The sequence below is a fragment of the Cydia fagiglandana genome, chromosome 12 (assembly GCF_963556715.1).
Source record: "Cydia fagiglandana chromosome 12, ilCydFagi1.1, whole genome shotgun sequence".
Lineage (NCBI taxonomy): Eukaryota > Metazoa > Arthropoda > Insecta > Lepidoptera > Tortricidae > Cydia > Cydia fagiglandana.
Genome location: NC_085943.1, coordinates 5,450,334 through 5,475,042, shown reverse-complemented (window position 1 = coordinate 5,475,042; position 24,709 = coordinate 5,450,334). Strand labels below are relative to the sequence as shown.

Sequence of the window (24,709 nt, the reverse complement as noted above, 5' to 3'; positions counted from 1 at the left end):
AGTATGCTTTTTACATTTTGATAAAACTTTCTTCTTCAATTCAAGGGAATTTATAAACCCAAATGATAAGAAAATAAAGTGGTAATTAATGTAGTGTAAAAGTGCAAGTATAGACAGAAGCAATATATAGACCAGAAACCCAGAACGTAAGCGTGTAAATCTACTTTAAATGGTTATTTGCACCTCCATAAAAGAAATTTGTCAGAACGTAACCTCTATTAATGAAAACCTCTATAATTGACACAACGATTTTTTGAACCTCGTTAATTGACACGACCTGCTTAAATGAAAAACCTGGTTAATTGACAAAAACTGGCCGGTCCCTTGAGATTGCAATTATCCAGGTTCCACTGTTTTGTTTTACAAGGGGGCAAAGTTGTTGTTTGACCGCTCGTGCTAATATTGATACCCGAGCAAGCGAAAGATTCCAAAATTGAACCACGAGCGTAGCGAGTGGTTCGAAAAATGGAATCTTGAGCGTTGCGAGGGTTTCAAAGCACGAGGGTTAAACAAAATTTGCCCCCGAGTGAAACACAACATTTTTCACCACACCAACCCGAAGCAAATATTAAATGTAAAATATCAAACAAAATCACACCAAATCAAATCCAAATGAATGTTATTAAATATTTATCATCCAAAATCATCATTTAAAAGTCAATTCTACCGGCAAACATAAGAAAACAACTCAAAATTTGCATTTGATTACTTTGCCTCACATGTGGATAAAATGCAACTTTGCTATTCGTTTTTGAAGTGCAAAGTCATTCTTTCCGAGCTGGTGTGGTGAAAAATATGTTGTGCCGTGGACATTCTCGTAAGGTGGGATAAGGGCAAGAAGAAGAAGAAGACTGCTAACTACATATAATACAAAAATCATACCCTTTCCTTTGTGTCTTTCCCACTTATCTTACATGCCATGCTACAGAGAACACGGCAAATAATCACTAAAGCCAAGTAAAAACCCTTTGTTCAGTAAAACAACACAAGCTTGCAAAAAAAACTATGCTTTATTTTACCTGAAATGCCCGTACAGATAACAAACAATGCATAAAAACATTCGAGAGCGAACTCTCATATGGAAATGGAAACAAAATCACATTTGTGGAAAATATTGTTGTACGGGACTGACATGACCCGTACTACGGGTCATGCTCTCTTTATGGAATGAAAGCGGAAATGTGTTTGATTTATTTTATTTTGTCGTTTATTTAACAACGTTTTCGTACATTAAAAGTAAAGCTTGTTCGGAAAGAAATTAATTTTTTTTCGTCCTTATATAAGGCAACTTCAACTTGTATAAGGGCCCACTTGCACCATCCCACTAAACCGGGGTTAAGCGGTTAAACCGTTAACCTAGTGTCAATTTTTACTGGTAACTATAGTAACTCCAGGTTTAACCGGTTAACCCCGGGTTAGTGGGTAGGTGCAAGTGGCACTAAGTCAGCTTGTGTTGTTGTCGTGTTGTGTTTTTGTTTTTGTGCATGTATGAAATTGTACTTATGCCATGTTTCTTGGTAGATATGAGAATTGAGACCATATTTTGAGTTAAAAACTCGAAAACATGGCTATGTTTATAAGCAATTGCGAAATGGTATAAACAGTACGGTATGCAATAAAAGGAAATAATACGATTTAAACTATATTTAAATTTTAAGTTATATTTTAAGATTTGTCACGCCCTAGCAGGGTCCATGCTGTACCTTATTATAATAATGATATAAAATATGTAAACACCTTGTAATACCATCTTCGAGCAACACGGAAGGGAGGCGGCATTCGCACTATTTCCCCTCTGCCGAGGTACAAGATTAGCGCGTCAATCTAATCTAGCGCTATTACCCGCGCATTATTATTATTAAACTAGTTGCACTTGGATTTTTCACTAGACCGAGTCCAGACGCGCGCGTGAACACTGCTGCACAAAAATGCCTGTTTGCTCGGCTTTTTGTCATAAAAAGAGGTCGGGGACATCAAATTTACAAAAAGAAAGTGTTATATTTCACATGTAATATTTTTTTTACATAACATACGTTAAATTACAATTATTATATTTTAGTCTCAAGTAATTGTTGGATTTATCGATTTTGCTCGCTCAGTACAAATTGCGGATCGGTCGAGCGACAAATCCGACTTCTCATCTCTCAGAATACAATGACATACTTCAACGAAAATGTGTTAGTGTGCGTGTTGTCACACTAGTCACTCGTCCGTACACAAAAAGAGATCGAGGTTTGCAAGATTTGTCTTTGACGTGTGTCATTTTCTATGTATTTGTGTCGTCATTACAGATTGGATTTTGTATGTAAGTGTGTGAGAAATGCGACTGTGTGCACCTTTCCCCCCGCGAAAAATGGCAGAAAGATTTGTACGGCGAGATATCGCTTGGGCCCCTCTCCCTTCCGACGTGTCGGATGCCGGTGTTGCTCGAAGAATACCATGGTTGGCATTGGCATTCAATAAATGATATGATATGATATGAACCCTATTCACACAACGCCAAAATCTAGTACACATTAATAGAACAGCCGTCCCGTTCTTACACATTTAATAGAGCGTGTGTTAGACTAAGAGCTTTTACCAATCTAATTCAAATTCGATTGTAGCTTTAGAATATAGTCCTTTCAGGGGAGATGGACTGTTTCCGCCAGTACGACGTATAATCTCCTGCGTGAGTTATTAATACCAGAGACATGTTAAAATAAAGACGTACGTAGCAGGTACAAAGTTGCACGTTATTGTTGACGTGGTGGTAATCGATGAACACCGGTAGCATGCACGAGAAAGTGTCACGTTGTGGACAAATCTCCATGATAACGTTACGTAATGTACTTTGGTAATATAGTAATGTTTTCTTATGACGTTATCACGCAAAATTATCGTCCATAAACGATATTGACAAGGACTTTTCATTAAAAAAAAAATGAAAATGTCATATAGGTATAAAAAAAAAGTGATCGAGCCTGGAGAGCTGGAGGCTTCTTCAACTTATGCGTTATCGTAAATAAATTTACTTATCAATTTTATTAAAATAGTGTTGTATACTGAAAACAAAGGTTATTAGATCGCGTTGCGATGGTCACATAACAATGCGATTGTTGTATGAGTAAACTACAACTGTTGCGAACGCAAGCTTTTATTTGTATAAACTCTTAATACATGCAGTAGCTAAACGCACTGCGTTTAACGCAGCCGTCAGGCTCGGCTAGTATTTGGAAGGTTTTTTTAAAGCACCAATAGGAGCGCTCCACGTACTCTGTATCGCGGCCAATTAGAGGCACCCAAGTTTAAATCACCTTTTGTACTGATCAAATATTGCAAATCACTTTCTCATCAGCCTCCATACAATAACCACAACTTCTGCATTGAACCGTTTAGTTAAGAACCCTTGTAAACGAGTACTTTGAGAAATTATATCAGTTCACTAAGAACTGAAGCTTTTATTTGAGTCGTGGACATCCTGACCTGTACGGCGGTTACAACAACCAACTATGAACATGCATTTGTATGGTAATAGACAGTCTTTTATATTTATGTATCTCTGCCTGATTTTTCTGTGTAGACAATAGAGGTTTACCCCCTAGGGGTTTTAAATAAAAGGGGGAGTAAGTTGTCTCTTGTCTACGATTCTTTAGCGAGTTTTTACCCTGTCTAGACGATCTAATACGAGTACATAAGTATAAAGACAAATAGAAAGAAGAAAATAATATAAAGACAAATGATAATGTTTTATTTATTGATTTGTTTTATTCTAAACAAAGTACCTAAAGACAAATATTGCATTCCGAGGTAAGTCTGCAACGATTTTGATAGCACACGCAGTGCAAGTGTTATTTTAAACGTCATAATTCTATGAAATTATGACGTATAAAAAACAAAGTGTGCTGTCAAAATCATTGCAGACTTACCTCGGTCTGACTCTCTGGTAGATACGGTCAGCCAAGAAAGTGGTCTACTTTTCGACTCTACCAATCAGATGATAGACTTTCACATTCTTCGTATATTCTACAGTCCCATGAAAAGATTTCCACGTAAAAACCTTTACAATGGGCATTAAAGGCTTCCGTACCGAAGCATTTTTCAATCAGCATAATACCTTGAAAGGATCGAGCTTTGAAAAGGGTTAAGTGGGGCTACAAGTCGCATACTGACGCTAGGATTATCTGCTTCAAAGGAACCCGTACCCTTACCATCAGTGCATCTCACACTGATATACCTATTGGGGTGAACTGCGAGTGAGTTTGCGTAAACTCATCGCTGGCGAATATGACCGTGTTAGAGCGTTTTCACTCTGATATATTTTATTTATTTAAAATTTAAATCAGGCAACAAGGCCTATATTACAAATACCTTATAGACTAACATGGGTCTCTATTGTTTCCCAAATAGTTTTAAGTCATAATGTATTGTTTGTCCGAATTTTCTTTAGTCATAATTGGTTTTTCTCAGAAACGCGTAACTTTTCAGGATAAACAAACCTAACCTAACCTAACCTATCTATAGAATCACTTTACCAAAATCCTGAAAACTTAACCGTTTTAGTTTTATGGCTAACGATAACATGACAAACAATACATTATGACTTAAAACTTTATGGGAAACAAAGGGACACTAGACTAACATAAGTACATAAATATGTAGGTATTTTATCAACTTAAAAAGAAAAACTATTTATGCGATAAAACGGCGTGGCTCCGTTGAATCGGCTGCTCTTGCCTACTTATTTTTAGGTACCTTTTGTGCAAAATTTATTATATTTTTTTAAAGTGCGTTTTAGACCTACGATCGTGATTTTTATCTATCGAGCGAAAGTCGAAAACTCAAAGGGGCCACTGATTAACAGTCCGCCGGACGGTATCGGCCTGTCAGTTAGAACAAAATTTTGACAGTTCCGAACAACTGACAGGCCGATACCGTCCGGCGGACTGTTAATCAGTAGGCCCCTTCAGGATTCGAATCGTCGAAGTCCCTAGAGAAAGGCCTCAAGATTGCTAATTAAATGGCAGCCGTATTGTGATCCAAAAAAGCTCTATGACTTTTAAAAATTCCGTTTTAATATGCACCTTAAAGTACAATATTAAAATTATAACTTGTACAGCTTGTACTCACAGACTTCAAAATATTCAAACCAGTTTAAGATTTAAATGAATCAGGAAGTTAATTCAGCAGTCTCTAAGAAATAAGGAAATATTATTAGAGACATCTAAGTGAAAGTTGAACGAAACTCGAGCGGAAAATATCAAAGGAAATTGTTTGAGGAAAATGATATTTAGGTCATGGTTTTATACAAGTACCTTCTGAAAGGTAAAATTAACGAGAATATCGACCCGATTCGAACTTTAAGATACCTACATAAAAAAGTATAAAAGTAGAAAGTGACCTAGATACGTCACTTTCTACTTTTATAATATGATGTCCTGATGTCACATAATCTGACTATTTAGAAATAAGTAGAATATATGAGTGCCGTAAGAAAACCTTTAACTTTGAGTCATTTTTAACTTTTTTATTCCAGTCCATAAAATACATAATTATGATCCTTACAAAAATACGGCCAACATATATGTGACCGTACAAAAAATGTGACACAGATTAAAGAAACCTTTGTAAAGTTACCTATTATACAAAACACCCTCTATAATACAATAAAATTATACTAGGTACCCCCTCTTGTGTCAAGCGGACTTTAAGATGGATGACTTCCTTCACATCTAAGAATTTCCAAAATGTTTAACTTTAAGTCCCAAACGCTCGACCCGAGACTCTCGGGCCGAGAGTTCTCAACTACTCAGCAGCAAACTGTTGCTTCTTGCACTGAACAGGGATGTTGCGAATATTCGCATCCGCATCCGCAACCGGGGAACTTCCGCATTATTTTCAACATCCGCATCTGCATTCGCATCCGGATATAATCGATGCGGAGCTTGATGCGGATGCGGAACAGGTCGGTACAGGAACGTCTTAGTAGTGGCGTACGTGCTAGGTAATTTCGTCATTACCTATAACGAAATCGTTTAGATTCAGAAAAGTCAGCCAAGTCACTGTTTATTAAATTTAACGCAGCTAAGTAGATTCTTACCCAAATACTAAACGATTTTTTTTTATAAAAATTACTAAAATTTAATATTTAAGTAAGTACCTAATCTTGACATCCGCATCAGCGGATGTGAGCTTTTAAATATCCGCATCCGCAACATCCCTGGCACTGAACTACACACAGATTAAATAATACATAGCAGATATGCCACGCTTAACACTGGCCGATTTAAATATAACCTTTAGTAGAGCTAACCGAAATACACTCTCTGAATGTTAAGAGTAGCGCCTTACCAGGACTGCTTTACCAGTGTCAAACTGACACATTTGATAACGTCTGCGTAATTTATTTTGTATACCTACATCTCGCTCGCTCTAATATGCGGGTACAAGCGAGATGCATAAAACGTAGCGCTAGTGTAAATGTCAGTGTTAAATTGGTGGTAGCGGTAGAGGACTTAATAACGAGGATCTTCATTTCTAAGGATTTATAAAAAATTACTTTGAGACCCAAACGCTCGGCCCCGAGAGCCACTTCAGCAAACTGTTAGAAACTGGTAGAGCACGACAAAAATGCTACAAACTTTGGAGAAACAAATTTCCACGATTTTAATTTAAGCTAAAGAAGTTTATCGTCGGTAGATTTGCCGGTTTATCAGCCCTTTTATGGCTCCGAATGAGGTGTGTGACGAACACGCGAAATCACAACCTATGTTTTCTTAAGTGGGGTATCTGCTTCTGTATTTAGTCTGTGGCTTAGGGAAAACTCTTAAAGTTGGACAACTTAGGCAACTCTTCAACAACTAATTTAAACCTCAAAGAGAGTAAATTGTTAGGCTAGTAAAGGCTTTATAGCCATTTCGGTAGTGCCCCTGCCTGAGGCTCCACCGAAGTTGTCGAATTGAGAGCATCTTTCTCTGTCACTCTAATTACGGCTTAATTGGAGGAAAAGAGACTTCTCTTTGGACTGAGTTCCGAACCAACGTCTCAATTCTTGAGGAGCTTTGGCATTGAAGAGCGTTTACTTACGCGGCCCGGAAGACTTAATTATGTAAGTACTAGCTGTTGCCCGCGACTTCGTCCGCGTGGACTCTTGAACATTTTACATCTTGAGTACCTATAATTTTCATCCATGCAAACTTTATAATACAAACTTTTGATATAATGTTAATGCCCTTTTACCAAGTTTGAAGTTCCTAGGTTGAAAGCTTCAAAAAATGTTTGATATTCATACAAACTTTCAACCCCTTTTTCACCACCTTAGGGGATGAATTTTCAATAACGCTGAAATTAGTTTTCTTGTATTTTAATTTAATACCTTTATGCAAACTTTCAAGTTCCTAGCTTAAAATAAAATTTGCACCCCAACGCGAACTTTCATTCCCTTTTTAACCTCCTTAGGGGTTGAATTTCCAAAAACGTTGCAATGACTTTTTTTGTAATCAGCCATTACGCCTTTCTAAGAAGTTTCAAAGCATTTGTAATGGATTCAAACTTTCAACCCCTTTTTAGCCCTGTTAGGGGATGAATTTTACAAAACGCTGAAATTACTTTTCCTGTCTTTTAATAATATCCTCAAATACAAAGATTCAAGTCCCGCAATCGACATTTTTTTTGATATCCATATAAACTTTCAACCCCTGTTTCACCACCTTAGGGGATGAATTTTCAATAACGCTGAAATTAGTTTTCTTGTATTTTAATTCAATACCTTTATGCAAACTTTCAAGTTCCTAGCTTAAAATAAAATTTGCACCCCAAGACGAACTTTGATCCCCTTTTTAACTCCCTTAGGGGTTGAATTTCCAAAAACGTTGCGATTACTTTTTTTTGTAATCAGCTATTGCGCCTTTCTAAGAAGTTTCAAAACATCTGTAATGGATTCAAACTTTCAACCCCTTTTTAACCCTGTTAGGGGATGAATTTTACAAAACGCTGAAATTACTTTTCCTGTCTTCTAATAATATCCCCAAATACAAAGATTCAAGTCCCGCGCTCGAAAAAAAGTTTGATATCCATACAAACTTTCAACCCCTTTTTCACCACCTTAGGGGATGAATTTTCAAAAACGCTGAAATTAATTTTCTTGTATTTTAATTTATTAACTGTTTGCAAAGTTACAAGTTCCTAGCTTAAAATAATATTTGCACCCAATGTCGAAATTTCATCCCCCTTTTAACCCCCTTAGGGGTTGAATTTCGAAAAACCTTGCAATTACGTTTATTTGTAATCGGCTATTATGCCTTTCTAAGAAGTTTCAAAGCATTTGTAATGGATTCAAACTTTCAACCCCTTTTTAACCCTGTTAGGGGATGAATTCTACAAAACGCTGCAATTACTTTTCCTGTCTTCTAACAATATCCCCAAATACAAAGATTGAAGTCCCGCGCTCGAAAAACTCTCTTGTACACTTTATAAATGTAATCTGGTGTGCAAATTTCAACTTTATAGCTTTTGTAGTTTCGGCTCTGCGTTGATGAATCAGTCAGTCAGTCAGTCAGGACACTTGCATTTATATATATAGAATATCTATATATCGGCGGCCGATCGTAAGATCAGGCAGATCGTAATGTTCCTGTGTAATTCAATTCAATACATTTATTTCAGACTGCATAGGTCCATAAAATGGTTAGTATTACAAGTGCCTACATGCTAAACATACATTAAAATAATTAATAAATATATAATAATTCCCACGGCACAAAACTAATTAACATGTAATAAAAAATATTAATATTACTATTTGTTTGTCCTTTCCACATCTCGGGACCATGGGATCCCGGACTTTTGGGAGGCGTGCGTGGGGCCGAAGCCAACAGCGCAGAGGCCCTTTAAGACAATTTAATCTAAAGGCAAGGGATACACGTGGCGGATACTATCCCCGAACGCACAATGTGATACATCCGGAGATGGTCTCCGCCAGGTGCAAAGACTATTGGAGTGCAGCACTTTTGTGCTGCGATGGGAACTAAGGTCATGGGCTATAGATTTGAAAGTTGGATGGACTGGATAATGGGCTATGGGAGAGACTAGCGGACACCTGCCGTGACAATCAGTCTCAAAATTGTGTAAGACAGGTGGTGACTCGCCTACTCATTTAGTGGGCCCTACAACGGCCGCACGCACAGTGCGACAATAGGGCAACACTTCGGAGCGGCTGTAAGGTTGTCGAGAGGTGAGTCTGCGGTAGCCAGATCCCGGTGATCCGTTCAGCAGGCCGCCGGCGTTATGACATTTTACACTTCCAACCTGGAGCATAGGTCCCGCTCTTGCGACTCCACTCTGGCCGGCCAATCAAGGCAAGCACAGAGGCGAGGGCCAGATGACAGGGCCCTCTGGAATAGGGGTCCGCGGTGTCGCCACTCACCGTCAGCTCGCCACAAGCTGCCCCCGCGGGGATATTAATCCAATATACAGTATGTGTCTGACCATGGGGCTTTAATTCCAGAGCTTGATTTTACTCGCTAAACTGAGCTACTTTTACTATGGGACCAACCCTAAAATCGGAGAAAAATTTTTGACTTTTCCAAAGAAAACGTCGACATCTAACCAGCCAAAATGTATGAAAAAGTAAAAAAAAAATCGGGATTTCGGGGTTGGTGCCATAATAAAAGTAGCTCAGTTTAGCGAGTAGAATCGAGCCCTGGATTTAAAGCCCCATGGTCAGTAACACCTTGTATAGGTAGGATAGGTTCGTAAGGTGGCTTCAGATGCCCGAAGGGCAAACTGCCCAGAAAAAGTAGCGGGGCTCTCGACTCAGGAAACGAGTCAAAAATGTTCACGTTTCACGATATGCCGAATTTCACGATATGCCGGATTTTACGATCGGCCGCCGACATATATAAGGATAGATTTTATCAACATCATTGCTCGCAAAAGCTAGAAAATTAAATAATTATTTATTTTAACATTTTTAACGATAAAATAAGAAATACTTACCAGATTCCGTGTCTTGTGATTCCTGAAACAAAAGGAGAAACATTTAAGTGTGATATTTAAAGTTGAATTACTACATTTAAATTTGAATGCGTAAGCTGGCAATTTATAATTGTAATAAAAATAGTGAAATGATTGTAAAATGCCAATTGATTTGGTGCGATACAAAGTTATAAAAAAATACGGAATAATAAATTATTAGCACGGGAAAAAAATTATTTTGAAGCAATTTTATTTTAAGTTATAAGCATAAAATTCCCCGTATGCGTTAAAATAAAAAATCAAACAAAGTGACATTAATGGTAACATTCCATTTCTGACCGCAGCTGCACTACCGGTACTGAAAGCGTCGCTGTCATTGTCAATTTCCATAGTAAAATGAACAATATTGCAGCTGCAGTTGGAAATGGACTGTCACCTTAAGTAACTAACTTTGAAATACCAATACTCGTACCATGAGTCACTGACAGTGTCAAAACTGACATAATATATATAGGCCAAGCAATAAGAAGTTATAGAGGGAAATGCTAGGAACACAATTTTTTACTACGTAACTTTGTTTGGACTAGTTAGGAGGTGAACATATCAAAAGTCCCCGGCCGTAGCCCCGGTGCTGGGGGGTAGAGGGGGGAAAGAAGGTCTCATTTTTCGGTTTTTCACTTATATCTTAGAAATTTTGCGTCTTAGCGACATGACTACTAAGACAAACCAAAAGCTGATAAAATTTGTTACAAGTTTTATTCATTCAAGTTTTTCGATATCTTGAATAGTTTTTGAGATATCCGCTCTTGAAAGTTTATTTAGGGCTTTCAATTTTATCTTAATATCTACATTAGTGACGCTGCTAGACCGTGTTTGGTATCATTTTCGTATAAATCGGGGGTGCTGAATTCAGTTTTGGTATCACATTGACACCATTCCTAAGAAAAAACATATAAACTTTAAACAAATACCTTTTTTTTTAAATTCCTCTTCACGCCTAAACCGCTCAACCGATTTAATTGAAATTTGGTATACAGATATTTCGAGTCCCAAGACAGGACATAAGATACTTTTTATCTCAATATTCATCCTTTAAAGTTGTGAAATGGAGTATGGGGGGAATTCAACTTCGTCGACGAAACTGAATTCCTGAGGTTAATACTGCTCAAGGTAAGGTTTGAAGTGATGTTTGGTATCACTTTCATCTAAATCACAGATGTATTCCGTCCTAAATTTCATCTAAACCGGTTCAGCGGTTATTGACTCCCCATACAAACTTCCACCCCACTTTTCACACCCTCAAAAGATGCTTTTGGTTATAAAAACTATCCTATGTCGTGTGTCGAGATTTAAACTATATCTATACCAAATTTCAACGAAATTGGTTCTGCGGTTTAAGCGTGAAGAGGGATTTAAAAAATATTTATTTTTAAATTTTGGTTTTACTTCGGAATGGTGTCAATGTGATACCATAAATGAATTCAGCACCCCCGATTTATACGAAAATGATACCAAACATGGCCTAACAGCTTCACTGACGTAGATATCAAGATAAAATTAAAATCCCTAAATAAACTTTCAAGAGCGGGTATCTCAAAAACTATTCATGATATCGAAAAACTTGACAGGATAAAACTTGTGACTAATTTTATCAGCTTTCGGTTTGTCTTAGTAGTCATGTCGCTAAGACGCAAAGTTTCCAAGATATCAATGAAAAACCGAAAAATTCGACCTTCTTACCCCCCTCTACCCCCCAGCAGCGGGGCTACAGCCGGGGACTTTTGATATGTTCACCTCCTAACTAGTCCAAACAAAGTTACGGAGTGAAAAATTGTGTTCCTAGCATTTCCCTCTACGACGTTTTTTGAGCATTCATTTCTTGACCTAATACCTACGCTAACGTCTACGTAATTTACTTTTTAGACATCTCGCTCACACTAATACGCGAGTGCGAGCGAGATGCATAGAAAGTAAGTTACGTTCTCAATAACGTTTATGTCAGTGCCAAACTGGTGGTAGTCACACTGTAGGACTGCAGAGTTAGACCAAAAATAGTCTGCAGCGATTTTGATAGCCCACGCAGTGCAAGTGTTACTTATACGTCATAGTTTCATAGACGTTTGACGTTTAAAATAACACTTGCACTGCGTGGGTTATCAAAATCGCTGCAGACTTGTCTTGGTCTAACTCTAGGTATCTTTGTAAAAATATGAAAAACTATTCAAAAGATAAGTGTTCCAAGAAACGTTTCAAAACTGAATCCTGTGTAAACTAGTTAAATGCAAATGTGGTTGTTTCAATTATAAGTATATAATGAGAACAATCGTGAAGAGTAATTGCTGCTATTTCTGTGCTTCGAGCATAGATTATATCCCATAGATTACGCATTAACGACGACTTAAGGCCGAGCCACACCGGCTTGCGTGTGCGTGACGTGCGCGTGTGCGTGCGCTAAAATGTTGGAGCCGCACACGCACACGTCACGCAAGCGGTGTGCCGTATCTCAAGGATCTGTATACTACAACGCCGCACGCGCACGTGCACGTCACGCATACGCAGCCGGTGTGCACAGGCCTTTAAACCAAAGAAATTGTTGTAATACAGGTATCGAATTGTAGCTGGCCTCGAACGTCTAATCCTTTGTCTATTGTTAAGTAAAACCGCACTACCTGCAAAAAAGTATCGTATAATTCTAATTGGCACCTGAGCGCGGGCCAGTCCAACGCTCCAAAAACCAGTGTATATTTACAGCCTGGCAAAAAATAGTAGAACACTGTACAACACTGTAGTGTCGTCCCGTTCTCTTATATAAATTGATTTTGAAAGGGAGGACACTACAGTGTTGTCACTTTTTAATTTCTACTCTTTCTTGCCAGGCTGTACACTGCGCTCTCCTATAAGTCCTATAACGGGCCTTTGTTACGCATCTCGTTGACACATTTTAGACTGGTTCTGTAGCGATCGACTCGCCCGCACTCAGTAACCGTAGAGGGACGACATAAGAAATAGCAAATTATTTTTCCATTTGTTCATTTTGAATCTTATTGCAATTTCCATAGGAGTTGTAATTTAATGACCGGTTAAAATTACCGAACCATTTTTATGCAGTTAGTAGGACGTGCCGTTTTACTTAACAATAGACAAAGGATTAGCCGTTCGGGGCTAGCTACAAATCGAACGACTATAAATAAGATAAGATAAGATAAGATAAAATATGATAATTTATTGACCATGTAATATACATTACATTTAGCACGTCATACATTACATTAGATTTAAATATTATATTAAAATTATATGTATTAATAATATGTCAGACACTTCTTTTTCAAAATGAATTCACTAAACTCTTTTATAGAGTACACAGGGTTTATATAACAATAAATGGGTATAAACTCTACCTATATTCCATCTGGTGGGTGAGATCTGGGAATGCTAGGCAACAACAGGTAATTGCGATGTAGTAGGTACTAGGTAGTTAACAGCACGTCATGTCAACTGCTATTATATGTGAACTAGGCACCATTTTAAACCTATTTACAATACCTCTGCACTGACGTATGTAATATCCTTGATACAGCCGAATTTAATCATTTTAATGGATATTAAACGGTATAATCGGCACATTTTCTTTGTTTTTGAAAATACCGGGATTCCGGTATTGCATTAAAAAATATCGGTATTTAAAATGCCTTTAAATAGACGGGATCCCGGGATCCCGGTATTGGAAGCCCTACTCTGCACGCATATCATGGTCGCATTTATATCACTTGTTATATCATGCGTTACTTTCGCACTTGTTAGAACGTGATAGGCTTGGTGACAAATGATAAAAAGGCGACCATATTAGCCTAGCTGATGGTGCTGTATTACGACACTTTGTGCTATAATAAGCATATTACGTAACTAAATTTAAGGCACTGGTCCCACCGCGAGCTAGTAAGCTATGAGCTATCGGCTATAAACACGAACAAAAGATAAGCACTCCCGTGTAAATAAAAGAGACACGGCGATATTTATAGCTCACCGCTGGGCGAGTAACTATAAATATCGCCGTGTCTCTTTTATTTACACGGTAGTGCTTATCTTTTGTTCGTGTTTATAGCCGATAGCTCATAGCTTACTAGCTCGCGGTGGGACCAGTGCCTAAAGGGCCATAATACAGTATGTGTGACCAGGGGCTTTAATTCCAGGGCTTGATTTTACTCGCTAAACTGAGCTAAACTGTACCATTACCATGAGTTGCTATCGAGAACTTACATTACGTTACTACAATCGCTAGCGCCTAAACGCGGTTCGTGTAGATTTCGAAACAACTGGTACCATGAGTCAATTACTCGTTTACTATACTCGCTAACGTAAGCTCGATTCATCGTGTAGTTAACGTTACGATAGCGAATTACCTTGGAGTGACGTGCCTAACTTCACAGCAAAGAAAGCTATCTCTTTTTGACTATACTGAAACGACAGAGTAGGACGATATTGGGCAAAAAGCTAAGTATCCAAGCATTCGTTTAAAAAATATAAACATAACCGTGCTAATTTAAAGCGTCATGGCACAGTATTATTATGTAAAGTGTTAGTGGGGGTCTTGTATTTGTGTTGGTTACTTTGTCAATGTGACAGTTCTCTACTTAAGTTTGAGTCGACTGGCATGACGTAAATTGTGTTACTGTGTATAAAAAAGTGACTAGCGCCGCTAAAGAAGTTTTCTCTTCAAAATTAACTGATTTGCAAGACCGAAGTGATCCCATAAGTGTTCCGTAAACAAAGTTTTGTACGGAACACTAAAAAATGCGTACTAGTACGTCGCAATTTCAACTTCTAGTTGACTACATGCAAAAGTAAGTATCTATGTACTTTAACTTTAATTTGAGTTATACAGTCTCCCTAGTTTATAATAATATGATGAAATATTTTAGTTTCAAGTGGTTAGCAAAGTATTTTAAGGTCCCTCTCATCTCATGTGTTAACAGGCATGGTGACCTTAGCAAACCCAGCGATGGGTCACATGGGAAGGAGCTCAATACCCGACGGTGGGCCGAGCTGACACAACTTTTGAACGCGGATGCGACAGGCGTCACCAAAAATACAGATAAGTGGAGAAAGGTATGTGTATAACATATTAAATATATTAAAAACGGGTCACTAATATCGGGTTTGGAGTAATGTCAGGTTTTTAATATATTTAATATGTCTGTCTCTCACGGAAGTTTTGTGTGTATAACCCATTAGCTTTATATTTATAATGTTTTCATTTACCTATTCATTCATCACATTTTTTTCTTTGCATGTACATTTGGTTCGCTCTTCACTGATTTTGTGTGTGTGTGTGTGTGTGCGTGTTGGGTGTGAAGGTGTGGAGTGACCTGAAGAACAATACGAAGAAAAAGGCTGCTCGGATATTCAGAGCTGGAGCAGGAACTGGTGGTGGTCCTGCTTGTACATTAAAATTAAGTGACCTAGAGCAGAGGGTGCTGGCTATAACAGGGACACGGGCAGCTACAGGCATTGTAGAAATTCCGGAGGTTGGCCTGGAGGTAGGGTAATGGGTACTTCATGCTTAATAACAATTTCGGCGGGGTGTGCAGCGTGGCGTCGGGCTCACAAGTAATTTGAGCAGCGTGTACTAAGGCTGCTCCTATACGCTTCCATTTGTTTACTTAACATGGAATCCGCACACCCCGCCCCGCTGCACGCCCCACTCGAGCGTCCACTCAGGCCTTACACTTAAGGTGACAGTCCATTTCCAACCGCAGCTGCACTACTGTTCATTTTACTATGGAAATTGACAGTAACAGCGACGCATTAAGTACCAGTAGTGCAGCTGCGGTCAGAAATGGAATGTTACCCTAAGGATAAAATAAAAAGTAAGAACTCCCATACTTAATCCCCTACACAGAGAATGCTGTCCTATGGGAGTTTGTTATGCTTTATTTAGGGCCAGTTGCACCAACCACATTTGACAGACTGATCAAAGTCAGCCGGCGCGCCCAGGCGCTTTACTATGAAACTTTCCATACATAAAAATTTAGCAAACTCTTTAACGATACGAACAGTTTGGTGGAACCGACCCTTAATCTTACTCTATGGTCATACCTAAATTAAAATATTTTACAGGAAGAAGTAACTGAACTGGCTGTACTACCGACACTTGATAATGATGACAGCCCATCTATTTTTATACTACATGATGAGTTTGCTCAACAAACTTGTTCCAGTGAGTTTCCGTATCATTGTTGCTATAAAAATAAGATCAATGGAATTAATTTAATGCATGTCCTGAGAAAAATTCTAACAACATACATAGTTAAGAGTCACCATAGCCTAGCTGGTATTGATTCTGCCTAGAAAGCTGGTTGTCCCGACTCGGTATCCTGGAAAGGGTAGCGGCACAAATATATTTTCATCATTTATGATGACAATGATTTTATGTGTAACAATTATTGGATTTATATTTTTGTATGAATATTATTGCCCAGTATCAATGTACAGTCAGCAATACTATTAGCTTAGCAGTTTTCACCTTTTCATACAAATTTCTATGCAGGGGTGGTACCTTTTCTCTGCAGCTGACTGTACAGACCAATCTCTCTTTGGTTGTAATTTTGTTACCAAGTATTTATTTTATTGTTTTTATTTTTTATTGCAGATGTTGAAGATTGGAATCGGCCAGGGACATCGGCTCAACCCCCAGTTTTTCCACCCTTACCTGTGGACAGGAATAACCAAGACTTGGCAGGCAGAGAGGAGCCTGAAATAGTTAACAGCCCAGGTAGAGTTTTATTTACTAAACCTCATTTAGAAGCAGATAATAAATTTTGCATTTATTGACACATTTTATAGGTGTAAGTACTGCTCAGTAATATTATAGCCCATTGCCCACAACACACTTAAACTCTAATCTTGCAGAGGTGTTCTTTTAACCTGCAATTTATAATAGGTATGAATGTATGTATGTGCAATAAATACTGATTTATCATTACTTTGTATCCTCTAGACAGGAGTGAGGCCGGCATGACACAGACGCAGGAGCCTGCGGCTCGGGCCGCGCGGATGCTAGACAGGAGTGAGGCCGGCATGACACAGGCGCAGGAGTCTGCGACTCGGGCCGCGCGGATGCTAGACAGGAGTGAGGCCGGCATGACACAGGCGCAGGAGCCTGCGACTCGGGCCGCGCGGATGGCTGCTGGAGGCAGGCAGCACGCGCCGCAGAGTCCTACGCCCTTACCACTTACGCCACGGCGGCGGCGAACACGTCCGACGCCAACATTCTCCTCTCGTACTCGTACCCAGACACAGTCCGATTTGGCAACTGTCGCCAGTTCCTTTTTCGTTGAACTTGGCTGGACACGCTACCGCATGTCTAGACTAATATATGTTTGTCTTACTTACCCCACATGACTGACATGACCTTACTGATGTACCAAATTGTACCTAAAGCTTATCAAATTGCAATTGATTAAGCTGACCCCACTGGCATGCGGCTAATTGGCACAAAGACCACTCCACTGCTCTTTGATGCTATTTGCAATCTAGTTATTGGGTTAATACGACAACTATTAATAAAAACCGGACAAGTACGAGTCCGACTCGCCCACCGAGGGTTCCGTACTTTTTAGTGTTTGTTGTTTTAGCGGCAACAGAAATACATCATCTGTGAAAATTTCAACTGTCTAGTCTTTCAACTATCACGGTTCGTGAGATACAGCCTGGTGACAGACGGACGGCCGGACGGACAGCGGAGTCTTAGTAATAGGGTCCCGTTTTACCCTTTGGGTACGGACCCCTGAAAAACAAGAGCCAAAGTGAAGTTAAAATCGGTTCGGGGATTTTAAAGAGCCTCGCAGTTTGTTTTAAAGATGACTCACGCTAGACCGGACCGGGGTCGGGATGGAGCTTCCGTTTTCTATGGAAAGTACCACGTGATCACCGATCAGCCGTCATAGAAAATGACATGTCGGACGCCTCGGCTCGGGCCCGGCCCGGTCTAGCGTGTGTCATCCTTTAGTCTGTACGGATGGAGTACCTACATAAAAATAAGTTATTTTACTGATTCATATATAATATTGTATACCCGATATGGGTTGCGGTTGTGACTGTATGTGTATAACATTGTATTCCACCTTATTGTACACGGTAAACAATAAATGACTTCTATTCTATTCTATTCTATTCATACCATAAGATTTTTATCATTTTAATCTGTTATTTACGAGTATATAATATGTCGGCGGCCGATCGTAAGATCAGGCAGATCGTAATGTTCCTGTGTAATGTTTTAACGATTGTCAGATTAATCCAATATAGGTAGGATAGGTTCGAAAAAAAAAATTTTTTAATAAATAAGTGTAATAACAAAGAAAGTGTAAAAATAACAAAAACGCATTAAATAAAGGCTATTACTATTACTAGGTTCGTTAAGTTGCTTCAGATGCTCGAAGGGCAAACTGTCCAGAAATAGGAGCCCCGCGTAGCGGGGCTCCGTCGACTCAGGGAACGAGTCAAAGATTTTCAATTTTGAATTTCACGATATGCCTGATTTTACGATCGGCCGCCGACATATATACATATTACCTATTGTAACAGCAGTGAGATTTGTTGATACTCTGTCACACGTGCTAGAGCAGCATTCTTTGGTCATTTATGAGTTTTACAAGGCAAATCCCGACCTAAATAGCCAATATGGCACTAAATCTCACATTAACGCAAACAAACAGTGAAATACTTACGTGAAATTGCTTCATAAAACTGTTTTTAGTCTACTCTTTGGGCGCCAAGTACGAAATGTTCATTAATGTAAGGTCAGGGCCCCCATCTTCAGGGGGCCCCGAAGGACAGACAGTAACAATATATTTGATTACCCATAATAAATAGAACATCATAGTAGAAAAATGTTAGTTAAGTTAGCTTTCTTTACTTTCCAAAAGGGCCCCAAATTCTTATTTTCCCAAGGGCCCCAGCATAGTTCAACAGTCACAGATGATGTATTTCTGTTGCCGCTATAACAACAAATACTAAAAACAGAATAAAATAAAGATTTAAATGGGGCTCCCATACAACAAACGTGATTTTTGACCAAAGTTAAGCAACGTCGGGAGGGGCCAGTACTTGGATGGGTGACCGTTTTTTGTTTTGCTTTTTTTTTTGTTTTTTTTTTGCATTATGGTACGGAACCCTTCGTGCGCGAGTCCGACTCGCACTTGCCCGGTTTTTTTGCTTTTTTTTTGCATTATAGTACGGAACCCTTCGTGCGCGAGTCCGACTTTTATTTGATTGATTACCAATAATAAATAGAAGATCATAGTAGAAAAATGTTAGTTTAGTTAGCTTTCTTTACTTTCCAAAAGGGCCCCAAATTCTTATGTGCCCAGGGGCCCCAGCATAGTTCAAGACGGCCCTGCTTGTAACATATAAGTACCTACTAGTGGCCACAGTCATAGGTAATAACTTAGAGGATATAACCAATGGAGACGCCATGTCTAAAATTTTCGGTACAAAATAGTCTGCCGTTTTTTGCGGGGTAGGGGCACATCAAATGTATAGGTACGTCATGTCAGATAAACGTCAGTCCATACATATGGATGACATGTGGTTGACCATTGGCCACCTCTTTTCGACAGAGGGGAACGCCTGTTAATGTCGGCTCCATTGTTAATTACTCCGAGGGTAATAACGATAACACACCTACGTTCATTAAAAAGTATGTGAACTAAATAAGAGTCATCCGGTTTATTCTGTGCATCACATATCTTCCTAAATATTTAAACAGTATCCTATAGAAAGCGTGTTCGCATTTAAAAAATATGATACTAACATATAATTTCATAGAAGTTTGACATTTAAAATAGGTAACGCTAGCACTGCGTGGGCTATTAAAATCGCTGCAGGCTTTTCTTGGTATAACTCTATCAATTTCTGTTCGTTCCTCTGGCTCATATATCGGAGATATAATCAGAGATCAGAGAGATATCTATAAGATTACAAAGGACCACAGCATTAAACATGGCTCAATATTCTCTGTACTAAATCATGTACAGAGAATATAATATCTGCTTAAAACACTTATTTAACCCAACGAAAAACTTGTTAGTTTATTTTCATACAACAAATTTAAAATCCAAACGGCTACGCCACAGATGCTATCAGCTTTCGTAGGTATGAAATGAACTAAATTAATATGCGTAATTTAATTTCGAAATATAACTCTTTAGCTACGTAGTTACGTTCTTTCGTAGCACGTAGCTCGTAGCATGTTAAGTCAAGGTAAGAATATATAATAAAAAAACATTCGCCGTAGCAGTTTTTCGTGATGCCATGTCAGCCATGTCATATCATGTTACTGTGAAAAAGCTGTTGAGGTTGTAGGTACCATATGCCTATACTAAAATATGGCGATAGTTTGTTTTGGTCCATATGGGTAAAAATAAAAAATCTGACTAACAGCCGTATTCGAACAATGAGATACGTCAAATACTAGATATGGAATAGATATGTCAGTGTCAAACAAGTGTCAAAAGTGACGTTTTTGTTTGAAGAAATGTAAATTTTGACATTTGAATACTTTACTTTAACGTAAATTGATATAAGTAAGTACATATGTACCTACATTATTCGTATATTTCCCTGTGTACCTACTATAAAACAGCCAGCCAGTGCGTGCGTGACTGACCTGAAAACTCCCATGCAGCCATTAGGCATACTGCAATTACTATTACTATAGGCAAACAAGTTTTAAATTGTTTACAGGCAATCAATGATGTAATGATTTCCACAGTGCCTCTACCATCAGTGCCTCTACTATCAGTTGGCAGAGTATTTTTCACTTACTTTCAGTGAATAAACGTGCCGTGAGTCACATTTTACGTTTCTTTACGGTCTTATGTACCTAACTTCACTCCACTCCAAACGATGCTGTCCCTTTCTAAGTATACTAAAAAACAGAGCAAGAGTTATATCGGAGTTTTATACAGCGCCTCTAGGATTCACTTAAAGAACTAAATAACAAAATTGACACATTTTCTCACGTCTATACTGCAAAACGTAATTCAAGACCAAAAAAAGTAAGGCAATGTTGCCATTGCAATAATTTGTTTGTAAAATTATAAATTCCTTTTGATAAATAATCACGCTAAGATAATTTAATCATTATTAATTTTACTCCTACTATTTAAAAAAGTACTTTTATTTATTTATTTGTACATAAATACAAGACACGATAGTAAAAAAGTGGCAACATTTCTTACTTTTTTTAGTCTTGAATTACGTTTTGCAGTATACGTAATTTACTATCAATGCATCTCGCTCTCGCATATTAGTGCAAGTGAGATGCACAGAAAGTAATGTTACATATACTGATGGTAGCCGTGCAGGTGACGTTTAAGTTTGATTCACTTTCAACGGTTATATTATTATATGAACTCGTGAAAAAACTCGTATAAATGATGCTGGGAAACTGATCAACCAATAAAATAGTAGATACTTACGCCAGTTTTTTTATTAGCAATACGTACACTCTGCTGCAAAAGTGGATAACCCGCTTTATGAATGAATTCCTTTCTAAATGGGTAATGTAGCTACTTTTACCGCTCACTTTACAAATACTTAGTATTAACACGTAACGTCCAGTAGGGTGTTTCACATTTGTATGGGAAAAAAATATTGTGATATTTTTTCTGACTTCGCTCGGTTTCCGGGTCCAGCTTATCTTAACAGCATATATACCAAATTTTAAGTGAATCGGACATTGTTTAGAGGTTGCGCTAGATGACCAGATACAAAAAAAGTCACAAAAAAGTAATGTAACTCAATATTATTACGAAATAGAACAATACAGTAGTTGAAACTTATTTGAAAGTAAAACTAAACTTAAAATACAACAGTGTTTACATGCATCCATAACAAAATAAGTAATCATTTAGCTACATAAGCTGAAACCTCTTCTATTGTTCGCTTAATAACGCATTTTCTGTGATGCTCGACGACTCTCAGCAAGAACTGTTTTTGCCCTTCATCTTTGACAGAGTCATTAAACTTTTTTATTAAAGCTATACCCCTCTCTGCAGTATCGTTGACTACTTTCAGACTATCGACCAAGTCTCTGGTGTTAGGGCTACAATAATGGCTTACATCTTGAACACCAAATAATTCGAAGAACGACCTTGTTTTGGTAGTAACAAAATCGCCAAAAGATTTTTCTTCCAATTTCAGACACTTACCATCCAACCTTTTCATTTCTTTTTTATTTAAATTCTTGAACATCTTCTGTTTTTCATCTTCTGTGATACGTTCATCTAAAAAAGCTAGTCCTATGTTTATTTCTGACAAATACCAAAGATGTCTCTTGGCCGCCGCAAAAGCACTTTTTTTTACATGTTTATCGGGATAACTGTTTAAAAGCTGTAGCATATCCCAATCATTCTTAAGAGCCCATCGACCTACCACTGCTTCATGCCAAAATCGGACATATATGAGACTGACAAAAAATCGTACTTGTTTCATACCATTCAGCTCTTTTTTTTGAAATTGAAATTTACAGTCTTTGTATGCCGGCTCGAATATTTACCTCCGTCTTAACAGGTAAATTGGCCCTCTTCCACACTTCTTGCAGTTTAATAATAATAATAAAGTGTATCTTTATTTTCTATGTGATGGTACAAAAAAACCAACAAAACTTGTTCCTTAGAAGGAAGTCGAGCGCCCAAAAAATTATCACAAGGAACTTTGTCAAGTAACCAAATTCCACGTCTATTACTCATTTTTAAATTAAAAACTTGCTTCAATATAAAAACTACTTATTCAAATCACTTTTACACCACCTACTACAAAAAGTTACATAGGTTTGTTTCTACCCTCTACTGCACCTATATTAACTTCTATAGACAAAAGTTGCCACAGAGCGCAACCTCTAAATATTGTCCGATTTCCCTGATTTTTGGTATATGGGCTCTGTATAGGTGTAGAACCAAGAAGAAAAGCGAAGTCAAAGAAAAATAAAAAAATTGGAAAAATGAAACACCCTAACGTCCAGGGCCAAAAACCCGACTGTCGGGTACACTGTTCATACGGCGAAACTGTAGCTACGCGCTACGAGCGTAGTCCGAAGCAACTAACAGAGATGCAATTTTCGTTCCAGTCGCGCAAACTCGTTCACCAAAACAAACGAGTGGCTTATCAGATAACCCGGAGGTTGTTGAATGGACATCGATCACCAAAACACGCTGATACGGCCTAATAACGATCAACTTGTCCAATATATCTATCATATCTCTTGATAAGAACTCATCTCATGTTTGTAATTTTGCAGTGCGCGTAAAGACAATATGTTAATCAGAATATGCTTGCATAGTAAATAGAATAAATAAGATAACGTATGAAATCCTCGTATCATTAGACGAAAGAGTTGATATGAGGTTTTCAGGCTTCTAAAACAGGGAAAAGTTTTTGTAAACCAACAGAACTCCTCAAATACAGCAGACAGGGCGATTTTATACATATAGAGGTAGGTAGAGTTTCAATAATTAATATTTATCATGCATATACTTTTCATCAATCATTTTAGAGTTAAACTAAGAAAATTCTGCAACGATTTTGATAGCCCACGCAGTGACAGTGTTATTTTATTTTAAACGTGAAACTTCTATGAAATTTTGACGTATAAATAACACTTACACTGCGTGGGCTATCAAAATCGCTCCAGACTTTTCTTGGTCTAACTGTACCACATATTTTGAAAGAATACCTACTTACTTTATGCTGCAGACTGTATCTTTACACTTTTCTCTTAAATTACTTACCATCAGAAATGAGAGATAGATTAACAATTATTTAATTGAAATTGTGAATGTGACTGTGTATTACTCGTACTATGTGACTGAAATACTATTGTGATCGAAATGTGTAAGTATAGAGATGATGCATGCGTAGTCAGAGATCCTACCGCAAAACGAAAATCAAAATTTGTTTATCTGCCTCTATCGCTCTTGCATATTCGAGCGATAGTGACACAGATAAAGAAATGTCGATATCCTTTTTTCGCAATAGAGCCTTAGAAGTCTAGATTCAGTGTAGTGACAAAATAAGCCGCTATTTGACGAAGCCGAGCATTCTCCGGCCGCTACTCACACTTACCCCCTCTCCTTACGTGGTTAAATATACATTGATACTTACGAATTTACTTCGCTCTTTCTGTTTTTGTTTAAGCTCTGCCTCTTTTTTAGCTTGCTGTATTAGTTGGTCTACAAACTCATTGGCCTGTCGTAGTTTTTCAGGATCGGCCTTGAACTGGGCTATCCTTTCAGGGAGATCGTCGTTTTGTCTCATCTTCACAAGTTTTAACAATCGAATCAAGTCTTTATTATTCTCACACACTATAAATATATATTTTTAGTTATAAAAATATCCATAGCGGGGTTTAGACCCTTGGTTTAGGGGCGTCGCGGCGTTGCATGGGTGCGCGGTGCGGCGTGCGTGTCGACTGCAAGCGACGCTTGGACTGGCCGGGCTGATCATGCGCTGTGACTATCTGCGTCCTCAACGTACATTTCAATAACCACCTATAACCAGTATATATTGACCGTCTGTAATATGTAGTTCTTGAGATAATGGAGGTCAGAATATCACTGGATATTCTGTGTCGACTCGAGTGTGGAATAAAGTCCCTCCGCCTGACTTATTGCCCATAATCGTGCTCAGCTGCCTACTGCACTGTGGGATTAAACTTTATGACAACGCGTTACTTTGACGGGGAGGATAT

General features: G+C 38.2%; 2 protein-coding genes across 2 annotated transcripts in view; one reads left to right on the top strand and one right to left on the bottom strand.

The window, feature by feature from the left end:
- LOC134669487 (uncharacterized) overlaps positions 1-24,434 on the bottom strand; it is a 38,040-nt gene extending 13,606 nt beyond the window's left edge. The window contains exons 1-2 of the mRNA XM_063527074.1: positions 24,124-24,434; positions 9,976-9,997 (exon numbers count right to left, since the gene is read on the bottom strand). Coding sequence (XP_063383144.1) covers positions 9,976-9,997; positions 24,124-24,276 — 175 coding nt within the window. The 5' untranslated portion in view covers positions 24,277-24,434. The remainder of the gene's footprint in view (positions 1-9,975; positions 9,998-24,123) is intronic.
- On the top strand, positions 14,157-23,178 carry LOC134669283 (uncharacterized). Its single transcript, XM_063526787.1, has 6 exons — positions 14,157-14,798; positions 14,931-15,063; positions 16,075-16,174; positions 16,607-16,729; positions 16,955-17,149; positions 23,090-23,178. The coding sequence occupies exons 1-6, from the start codon at positions 14,749-14,751 to the stop codon at positions 23,176-23,178; spliced, it is 690 nt and encodes a 229-aa protein (XP_063382857.1). The 5' UTR covers positions 14,157-14,748.
- Positions 24,435-24,709: the final 275 nt, after the last annotated feature.